At 43.9% G+C, this 11,790-nt stretch overlaps 1 protein-coding gene across 1 annotated transcript in view; it reads left to right on the forward strand.

The window, feature by feature from the left end:
* Positions 1 to 1,405: 1,405 nt before the first annotated feature.
* The window catches only part of LOC308300142 (mothers against decapentaplegic homolog 4-like), a gene marked incomplete at its 3' end in the record, with an annotated part of 28,462 nt that continues 18,077 nt past the window's right edge, over positions 1,406 to 11,790 (forward strand). The window contains exons 1-2 of the mRNA XM_080743944.1: positions 1,406 to 1,503; positions 2,131 to 2,360. Coding sequence (XP_080600070.1) covers positions 2,133 to 2,360 — 228 coding nt within the window. The 5' untranslated portion in view covers positions 1,406 to 1,503; positions 2,131 to 2,132. The remainder of the gene's footprint in view (positions 1,504 to 2,130; positions 2,361 to 11,790) is intronic.

An 11,790-nucleotide genomic window follows, 5' to 3' on the forward strand; every position in this document is an offset into this window, starting at 1 on the left:
TTGTGTCTGATTCTGTCCTGTGTTTCATGCCTTCTGCAGTGCTGCTACGAGACACAAGCCACATACTGGATCTGTCTGTCTGTTGAGGGGGGGCAACAGAGTGATCCATGCTGACAGATTCAGTGTATAAAGTGTATTTCTTAACAGCATCATTACTTGACAACATCTAAACATTCTAAAAGGGTCCGAGTTTATTTCCTGTTGCAGTACTGTTTGTGAATATCTGCAGCTGACAGGAAATAAACTTGAACCCAATCTGTTTCCTAGCATCACAATTCCTCTGGTTTGGTCTACCAACCGATAAGCAAGAGAATCAGGTAGGCCTACTGTATATTAATAAAAAAAACTAAAACTCTTGCCAAATCCTCTTTTATGGGGGTCTTTGGCACAAAGTCTTAAAGTGATTTTGTTAACTTATATTGCTGCCCATGGGGACCCCCTGGAACCCCCCCAAGGACCCATGGGGGACCTCACTTTCAGAACCACTGTATAGGGTATGCATAAAGTGAGTTGCAAATCGAGTGGCAAAGTGAGTTTAATGTCGTTTAACGTTGTTTAATGCTATCAGATAGGACTTTTCTGTTTGGATGTATGGGCTGACAAGGCCAGAAAGTAGTTATTTGCCACTCGGTAGGCGTTCCCGCATAACTTCCGGTTAGGATGATGATGTCACACGCATACCCTCTATATACTATGCAAATAGTATGCTTTGTCGGTCAATCAAAACAATGCGACAAAGCTAACGTGTAGGCGGGAGAAGAGATAGTGGAGGTAATGATTATAATGCTGTCTTAAGACCAAACAACAGTCCATGGTTTTAGTTTTGTTTAACAGTGATTAGGAAGGTTTATTTAACAGCTTTTATTTTTGGCTCCGTTCTTAACAAGGTGGTTTACCACAAGCTGTCCTGACCTGCCAATCAACCACACACACACACACACACACACACACACACACACACACACACACACACACACACACACACACACACACACACACACGCACACAAACTATCTCTCCTTCAAGCTCTCTATTTCTCTCACTCTCCCTTTCTCTCTCCTGCAATGCCTCTTTCTCTACACTTCTCTAATTTCTCTCTATCTACCTTACTTTCACTCTCTCTCAGTCTCCCTTTCTCTCTCTCTCTCTCTTTCTCTCTCTGTCTCCCAGCCACACACACACACGCACGCACGCACGCACGCACGCACGCACACAGAGAGGCAGACACGCGTCATAGTTGGCTCCGATGGCAGACAGCCATTGGCTCTCCCTTGGCCCAGACAACTTACAAACACTGTCTCTCTCTCTCTGTCTGTCACTCCCACCCTCTCTCTCTCTCTCTCTCTCTCTCTCTCTCTCTCTCTCTCTCTCTCTCTCTCTCTCTGTCTGTCTCTGTGCGTCTGTCTGAGCAGCAGGATGTGAAGGAGGCTGATAACAGAGAGCAGTCTGGGGCTGAGCAGAGTTTAAAGAGCTCTAGTGACATTCTACTGCAGACTGAGAGCGGTAAGTAGAGTCCACTAGAGTAGAATGGACCTCAGAGACTACAGTACTAGAGCACATTAGAGACAGGGAAGTTGTACTAGAGAACAGAAATGGAACAGGCAAAGGTTAGACAGATTAGAAGGTACAGTACAGATACATTGGAGCACGGTAGAGCACAATTGAACACTACTATTAGAGTATTAGCTTTAGTTACTTGTCCAGTTTGTTAGTGGTGGAGCTTTTAACTATAGGGCCGGTTAACCTTGGTTAACTTTAAAAACACGGGTCAGTCAGTACAACCTGGGTTAAATGTGGAATGCTGGTCACTTAGCCTGGGTTAGGTTTAGAACACTAGTCAGTTAGCCTTGGTTAGGTTTACATCACTGGTCAGTAGGCCTATTAGCCTGGGTTAGGTTTAGAGCACTGCTCAGTCAGCCTGGGTTAAGATTTAGAACACATGTCAGTTAAGCCTGGGTTGATATTTAGAATACATGTCAGTTAGCCTGGGTTAAGATTTAGAATACATGTCAGTTAGCCTGGGTTAAGATTTAGAATACTGTTCAGTTAGCCTGGGTTAAGATTTTAAGATTTTTTAAGTGTGTGTGTGTGTGTGTGTGCGTGTGCGTGTGCGTGTGCGTGTGCGCGTAGGCATGTCAGTGAACAGCAGTGATGCGTGCGTCAGTATAGTCCACAGTTTGCTGGTTCACCGTCAGGGCGGGGAGAGCGAGGGCTTCGCCAAGCGGGCGATCGAGAGCCTGGTGAAGAAGCTGAAGGAGAAGAAGGAGGAGCTAGACTCCCTCATCACCGCCATCACCACCAATGGCATCCACCCCAGCGGCTGTGTCACCATCCAGAGGACGCTGGACGGACGGCTACAGGTAGGGGGGCGCTCTACACACTACACTACACTACGCTATATGCTGCGCTGCACTGTCGTATGCTTTGCTATGCTACACTAGGCTATGCCAGAGCCTTAGAATGTTCTGCCATTGCGGGGTCAGAAACAGCGCTGGACAGTCACGTGTTTCCTTGTCACTTTCCCCCTCATAGACTTCAATGCATTCTGGAAACTTCCGGTTTGTGGTTTGTCACTATACACCAATAGATGTGTGCGTAGAAGACCTGGGCCCATGAAGTGAACGGGAGTGACGCGACTCTCTCTGTATACAAGGCTCTGGGCTGTGCTATTCTATTCTACAAACAGCGGGAACTACTTTATTATTATACCTCTTCTTCTTTGTGTCCGGCCTTGTACTATAATCTATATCATGTCTGTCCAGTGGTTGGCGCAAGCGAGCGCAGTGGCCTTTGGATCGGCCAGGTCATTCCGATTTCCCAGTACATTGTGGAGTGTAGCTGCATCTCGTAATGTGTACCATGGTTTGTGGTTCACCACACACACATGCATCAGAAGACGTTAGTGTCCATTAGAACCTCCCATACTGCGGTCGCTGTACTGCATTGTTGTGATGAAAAGACAGCTGGGCCAGAAGGCAACGTTCTCTTGTATCTACCAGTCGATCTTCATACCTACTCTCAGTATGGTCATGAAATGTGGTTCATGACCGAAAGATCAAGTCTGTGGATACGAGCTCAGCCTGAATTGAAGTAGTTTTACTCAGGACGATTGCTGTGCTTAAAGTGTAAGAAGCCCAGTCTTCCTGGAGAAACTTTTCTGTTGGTCCGTTACGAGGAAAGGAGACAGTTGCGGTTGGTTTGGACTATGGATGGGATGATAATCGTTATTGTTGCGATAAAAAAGCTCACAATAATCATATTGCGGAGATTAAAATGTATCCATCATACACTTGTTTTAGTCTATAGACAAGATCAGGGACATGCTGGGCCCCTGATTCAGCCCGGGAAAAAGAGTTGGAGAGGCCCTCATTGCGCGCTATAGAGAGAGATCTCCAAAACCGTTTGTTTTGTAGTTATCATTTTAAAAATGATTTAAACTAGTGAAAACAGCCGATCTACAAGCACACAGATCTGCTGTTTTCACTACTTTTGTGCGACGGCCTTGTATGATGAAGCAGGGCTTTGCTTTGCGAAAAAATTTACAAATTTGAAACTTGGAGATACAAGGTTTCTGCCCAACAGTGACGATTTACTTTGTTGGCCGTCAGCCCCCAAAACAAAGGCAGACATTTTATTTTAATTTTTTTCCTAATGGCTGGCCTGGACCGGCCGGGAATGAACCGGCCTTTCGGGAGTTGTCCCGCTTTTCCCAATGGCCAGCACGTCCCTGGACAAGATAACCTATCTTTGCCAAATCTCTTCACTGAAAAATGGCTACTATTTATGGCTAACCTTCCCCCCCCAGAATAAGGATGCTGGGATGCAAGTGGTTAACAAAGGGGACATTTTAAGAGAATATCCCAATAATATCATAATTATTTTGGCCATAATAATCGTGAGATGAAATGTTCATATCGTCCCATCCCTAATTCGGACATCTAATACAGATGCCTCCATGGGAGCCTCCCTCGGGAGGTTTTCCACCCATTTCCAGCTGGAAGGAGACCATGGGGCAGATCAAATGTGGGGATTACTGAATATCTCTAGCTCACCTTGGAAAACCTCTGCATCCCCCAGTCGGAAGTAGCTAATGCTGCTCTGGGAGTCTAGGATTCTCTGCTGTAACTGCCACGACCCGATTCTGGATAAGCGGTAGAAGGTGGATGGATGCTTTTTTTATGCGACAGACAGACAGACAGACAGACAGACAGACAGACAGACAGACAGACCAGGCAGTGCTATGCTTGTCTGAACACTGTTCTCTACTCTACAACACTAAACGGAGGTAGATCATGTTTTTAGCCTGGCCAGCTGCAGGCCATAAGGATGGCAGTGTCAGCCGCTCAGCCAAACACTTTAATCCAGGTTAACTGACCCCAGGTTAACTGATCTGTGTAGTGTTCTAAGGTGTCACTAAATCTACTGGCAGGGTTGTCATGGAATATGTTGTGAACCTTGCCGCTCCCCAGACCATGGCTCTATACTGATTTCCTCTAGCGCCATCCTTTGGACAAATTTCCACTTATAGTCTGATTTTACAGTCTAATGGGCTGATTGCCATGAAACATGTTTTTTTTGTGCTTATTGATAGTATACTGTACATAAACAGTTCTATATCCAGTCCGGTAGTGTTGTGCACAGTTTTTGTTGTTGGCAAGAATATGACGAATACGAATACACCTCATGACACAGGGGTCAAGTCATTGGGATAGGTTGCAATGATATTAACATTGTTGTATTCTTATGTCGAACATTTATAACACATGTAGTGCCTACTGTAATAGTATAAACAACACACCTCCCCTACACATAAAACAATAGAGAATTTAAGCATCTGTCATGCTCTTCAGAGCCCCTTACAAAGTGGTAGACCAGAGTAAAAGACAGGAACCCTAGTCCAGTGGTTCCCAACCTGTGGTCTGGGGCCCACTGGTAGGAGGCTATAGAGGGTATACTATGCGCATACATAAAGTGAATGGCAAATAGAGTGGCAAAGTGAGTTTAATGTTGTTTAATGCAATCAGATAGGACTTTTCTTTTTGGATGTATGTGCTGTCAAGGCCAGAAAATAGTTTTTTTTGCCACTCAGTAGGCGTTCCTGCAAAACTTCCATGTATGATGGGTCCCCAAATAATTGACAAAACACTACAATTTTAATGGTAGGATAACATTAGTATAAAATAAATAATGTGGAAAAAAAGGTAAGGGTATTTTCTCTTGGGATCATGGGTGGCACATTGCCCACCACCGCGGAGGTCATGGGTTAGGTGGGAAGGGGAGCTGGGCAGGGAGTGTTGGGCGGGAGGAGTAGGACGAAGGCGTCCTCCCGGTGGGGGCTCCTCACTGGTAGGTGAGTCAGTAGGATACAGCAGCAGTACAACAGAAATGTGTGTGGGGAGGAATCAATTGGCACAGTGTCTAAATTGGGGAGGAAGAGTAAAAAGCTTCACTCACTATAGCTTCGTTTACATGGACACTTTCTTCCAATCTGATTAAAATAAAATAGTCGGTGTAGACCACCCCTCTGCACCTGATTAGAACCCGAGTAATTTAGGTGTATACTGTACATGGAGCATTTTTAATCTGTTAGATTTTTTTGTATCTGGTTTTAACCCGATAAAACCAGATACCCCGTAATTGCCGGACTATAAGCCGCAGCTTTTTTCCCATGTTTTGAACCCTGCGGCTTATATAAAGATTTTTACAGCTAACGGCCAGTTAGTTCGTTTTACAATGGTCTTTAACAAGGATTTATATATAGATTTATACAGCTAACGGCCACCAGGGGTGCTCTAGCGAGAAGCAGGAGGGACACCTGCGGCTTATAGTCAGGTGCGGCTTATATATGTAAACATTATTTTCTTCTTCTAAATTTAGCTGGTGCGGCTTATATTCAGGTGCGGCTTATAGTCCAGCTATTACGGTAAACCTAATGCTCTGAAAATGCATGCGGCCCACCCCCCGAAAGGCTGCCACATTATCAAGTGGTCAGGCGAGTGGGCCGCGAACACTTTCAAGATTTTCAAATGTGCCCCTGATCCGGAAAGGGACGCTAGGGTAAACGGTCAAAGTAAATAGAATGCAAAGAAAACAATGAAGTGCTTCAAAGTAACAAGGATACCGCAGGTAAACATCAAACCTAGCATCTGCATAGTATAACTAGCATCTATCTGGCACTGGCCAGGGTGTCGCAGTAGGAAGGTACAGGACAGTCTGACATCCTCTGTTAGCTGATGCTATGTGCCATGTGTCCTTGATCGCCTTGCATAGGTCATCATCACCAGTGTTTTAAACTGGGTGAGGGGGAACAGCAACCGGAAGCCAGTGGAAAGGAACGCAGAAGGCAACAACTATGTTGGATAGTTGTGAAGCTGTGTAGTGTTGTGCAATGTTTGGTTATGTAGAGTTATTTTGTCTTTTTCAGATGGAAACCTCATATGTCAGAAATATGTAACTTGTCAGGGATTCAAATTCAAGAATAGCTAAAGTAGCAGATCTACAAGCTTAACACGCATGTTTTGAGATTGTAGATCTGTTGTTGCTACTTTTGTGTTCAGTGTGATGGAATAGGGCGTTAATTCACATAAACAACATAAGTTAAAATATGGAGTTTTGCCCAACATCAACGGAATGTTGTTGTATGTGTGCACTTGCAATTCTGCTCTGGATAAGCTGGATTTCGATTGTAAATTGTGAGTTGTGTAAAGTCATGTGGCTCTGTATGTGTTGTGCAGTTGTGTAATGTTGAGTATACGAGCAGTGTTGTTGTGTACTATTGTTTATGTGTGTAGTTTTGGGTAGTTAATCTCTACGTAATTAACCTCAGATGAAGGGAGTCATAATACATTTGCCTTGTGTGTGTGTCTGTTAGTGTGCGTGCATGCGTGTGTGCGTGCGTGTGTGCGTGTGTCTGTTAGTGTGCGTGCGTGTGTCTGTAGCTGATCTTGTGTACTATGAGGTGGATTGGTGTCATATGTCTTGTGCACGCTGAAAGACAACTAAGGACCTCAGTTAAGCTGGCCGCACACTAGCCGATAATCGGGCTATTTAATTACCCCCCCGACAATCGGGCTGCCACCGACTGAAACGGGCCCGACAATCGGGCATGAACGTCGTCTAGCGTGAGGTCTCACAGATCCACTCGGTGCCCAGCCGAGTGGCTCGGAGGACGATCGGGGGTAGCCCGACTCTTTTCAAACATGTTTGATATTTTCCTGGATCAGTACTGGTCTGTAAGACTGGAAGGGCAGCAGGGGACTGAGAGAAAATAGGTACAGCAGCCGCTGATAGACGCAAGTCTCTGAGCATACATCTGACTGAGTGACAGATCCATCTCTTTTTTTTTCTCTCCACCTCTCCCGGCCTCTGCCTCTCACACACACACACACACACACACACACACACACACACACACACACACACACACACACACACACACACACGCGCCCGCGCCCGCGCCCGCACACAGACACACTTTTCATAGCGTCCGTCCGTCCATCAGGTTGTATCATGAATGATTGGGATTTAAATTAAAACTCAACGGCAGCGCATATCAAACAAACAGAAGAAAGACCGCGACCAGCACACATCCCAGTAGGTGGGACGTTCGCGAAAGAATCGAGTATTTTGAACGGCTCTTTGAAATGAACGATGGGATCCGGTTCGCAGTAGGGAGCCGTTCCTTTCTAATGAACAGTGGTGGGAAAATAGCCTACTGCAATCAATGTGGAAATACTCTGCCACAAGTAGAGGTTTTTGGAATGCTAATATACTTGAGTAAAAGTACAAACGTATTGGTATCATTCAACATTTAATTAATGTAGCCTACAGAGTACCAATAGTAGAAAGTAGGCAGAATGTCCTGTTTCACAGATTTTCCAATGAATAAAATGTAGAAAAATCTTTTGAAAATAGCCGATCTACAAGCTCACAATGCAACAAATGGCAGGTATGTAGGCCTACCTATATATGGCAGAAATAAATGTATATAGGGTTGAAGTTATTTGTAATTATAATCAAAATCTACAATGTAACTAATGAGCCAGTCTTTTGAACGGCTCTTTGAAAGGAACGGATCCCAGAGATCCGGTTCACTTCAAAGGACCATAAATCCCATCTCTAAAAGAAGTACACGCCCATCCTGATCTACAAGCTTACAACGTGGCACGGGACAGACACAGTTTGGTCTTGGAGATCTTGTTCTGGGTGCGCTACACAGTCATACGACTAATCATAAATCAGGCACCATCAGCCATGAGAAGGACGGAGCGGTGCTTTAGCGCAGGAGAGAGAGGGGATGTCAGAGTTGGATGTACATGAAACGTGTCAAGTGAACTCATATCGTCAAAATAGGACACAACTTCCATATTGAAGCTTTTTTTTTCGTTGCGTGAGGCGGTGTTGTGTGTTGAGTGAGTCAGTGGATAACGTCATGTGTTTGTATGTGCGTGTGCGTGCGTGTTGCAAAGCACAGCTCTCAGAACACCCCCCGTGGCATCTTGTATTCATTATATTATTTATTATTGCTGTGTGCGAGCCCGACTCAATCGGGATAGAATCCTGTAGCGTGCGGAGCGCCCGACTGTTCAAAACGGCTAGTCTGAGTCCGTTTAGATTATCTGGTAAAATAATCTGAAAAAATGATCCTGTAGTGTTTAATTCTACCCGATTCAGTCGGGCCCGATTATCGGCTAGTGTATGGCCAGCTTTACTGAATATTTTTAATATCGCTCATTGCCGACTATATCATTTTCGTGAATTAAACATCCATCTGGCTTATGGGATCTAGACCACTGTTTCCCAAACAGTGGGTTGGGATCTATTTGTGGGTCGTAGACACATTCTTCTGTAAAATATATTGTATTTTCAGTAAAATGTAAAAAAAATAAATAATAATGTTTAAAGAAGTAGTGAAAATAGCCTACTAAATAGATCTACTATTTTCACTAGTTTGGGTCCTGGGGAGACATACAATGTGGGAACCACTGATTTATACCACCAACTAGCCTATTAAAACACTCCCTCTGCATATTTGGATACAGAATGCCAATATTGGCACAAGTCCATGTGAGATGAACGCCAAAACATACATTCATCATCAGTGTGTTGTGACATGTAACATACCCCAAAAAACGCCAAATCATGAATCTAATTAATGTCCGCACACATTCAGCTCAGTCTGGGTTGTCTGAAGTCAGTCTTTTTAGCACCTTAATTTGACACAGTTTGGAATCATAGGCATGCATGTGCTGTTGCTGAACGAGCAAGCTGGGTTTAAAAATAACATGTTTTGGCTGATCTGAAGTACAGGACATTTTATGCTACAGTACAGTAGGTTGAGAGGTCAAATTGTCTCTTTTCTCTGTCTTCAGCTCGTGCAGTGTCACACACTCGCCCACGCTCGTCTGAGGAATCTTTCCTGAGACAGTTTGAAGGTGTAGCTGTGTCCATGACTCATGTCATCCTATACTGTATGTGTCATTACTGTTCAGTTTCATGTGCAATGGATTGTTATCTTGCATAGCCGTATACATATTTTCATATTATAGTTGTCTATGTTATGTCTATGGTATGTTGAAATCTTATGAATGTTATTATTGTTTTAACTTTTCTGTCTGTCTCTGCTAGGGATGGGTATCGTCTGCGATACTTTTAATGGTACTATCGATTGCATGACGTCGATACTATCGGGTATCGGTTCACATAAAAAAACGAACGATACCTTGTTTCGATACTCTTGAACGCACCCCTGGCCGGTCGCATCTGTAACAGTTGGGCTACTGAAAGTTTAATGACTGCTTTAGTAGTCTACACTCGTTACTGTGGAAAATAGCCGACAATAGCCTATAATGTTTATTATTATGATGATTATCCAACATATATACTCTCCGCTCCACCACACTGTGTGATCATCATCACCTCTGCTCTACGGTAGAGCAGTTAAACTTAAATAAAAAGTATCGAAAATGGTATCGAAAAGGGTATCGTATCGATTCCCAGGTATCGAAAAATGTATCGTATCGATTCAAAGGTGAACGATACCCATCCTTAGTCTCTGCTACCTCCCCTCCTCCTCAGTTTACATACAAAACATACTAAATGGGCCACAATGGAAATCCTTTTGATGTACCGGTATGCATACGGTATATGCATGCATCCTATTCAATATAGAAACTTCAGTCAATCAATCAAACTTCCTCTCGTGAAGGGCTCGCAAATATTTAGAACCAGGACCTTTGCTTTGATTGACTGGTGATGCAAACATAATTGACGCGTGGCATTAAGGATGACACAGATAATTTGAATGACAGAAGGATGGAGAGAGGTAGACAATGAATGAAGATGAGATGGGGGTGTAGTTGGGAGGGTGGCAGTAGGGATGATCTACAACCGGTAATCACACGATGCCACACTACTGTTAGAGTACATGGCTCTAGGTAGTAATTTCACTGCATACATCTCTATTAGTGCAAGCCAAGGGCATGCCTCCTGCAGGAGATTTGCGTCCTCCTTTTCTCCCAATAGGCTGTATCTATGCACAGCAGCCGGCAGCGTCCTTACTGTCTTAACTGGTGTTACCAATGATACTAAATTATTGAAGGCTCTGTTCCGTTTAGTGTGGCACAGTGGTTCTCAAACTGTTAGATTTCAAGGACCCCTCTATAACTCTGAGAGTTACACACCTGCAAGGGCGTTGAGACCCACTGGTGTAGCTGGTGTAGGTGTTTCCAGTGAGCCAGCACATGTACTGTACAATAGACCTTTGGCCGGATTTACACTGCAGTCAAATCCAGCCCAAATCCGATTTGGTTCTCAAATCTGATCTTTTGGCCCGACTTTTCACACTGCATTTGCAAGTGACCAGACAAAACAAAACAAACACACGTTACAATATTGTTTTTTCTCTTATTTTCTTTACTCTTGTGTTTAGCTCACGTTTTTTCTCTCTCCTCTCTTGTTTTTCTCATGTGCTCAGCGCGCTGTAATCAAATAGTAAATACTCGAGCTCTGTAATGACGTCATTACAGTGGAGCAGCAAGTGACGTTTGGACAGTTTGATGTGACTTGCATGTGACTTGCGTATAACTCAATGGGGTGGATGTGGTTACTGCTTTCAGACTGAGACAGATGTCCTCAGATCCGATATGGATCGGATTTGAAACCACCTCTGGATGTGGTTTTTCAAAAATAGGATTTCATGTGACCTGCATGTGACCTGTCTGGATTTAGACTATTTAAAAAAAAATTGGATTCCACTTTTGATGTGACTCAGATCTGATTCAGGCTAGATTTCAGTGGCAGTGTAAAGCCGGCCTTATTCACACCGCGGCTATCTTGGATCACATGACCACATGGGGTGGCAGCCTGCATTACAAACCATTGTAAACAATGGAGTGATGGTCCCAAAAGTTTGTTAAACCAATTTCTTTTGACCAAATTGACAAATGGGCAGATGATAACTTCAACATCCCCAAAAGGATTAAATAGAAGTAACTGGATTGATTACATCCACGGTAACGATATTCAAGTTAGGTTGCAACCTTACTGTGTACAAAGACTTGCTATCTGTGCAGTGCTTGCTCCGCCATCATATTGACTATTTGTTGATAGATTGTTCCTGATTAATATGGAAAAATCACGATACAGTAAGTTAATATGATATGGCAGAGCTGCGATGTGAATAAGGTCTATATCAGCACCCTGACTCTGTTTGACCAGAATGGAACACCTGTATGTTTTTATGTGGCCACACCCACCTGTTCATTAACTATACCTGGTTGTCAGGTGGGT

The sequence above is a fragment of the Nannobrachium achirus genome (genome assembly GCF_963921795.1).
Source record: "Nannobrachium achirus genome assembly, chromosome: 2".
In the NCBI taxonomy this organism is placed as follows: Eukaryota; Metazoa; Chordata; class Actinopteri; order Myctophiformes; family Myctophidae; genus Nannobrachium; species Nannobrachium achirus.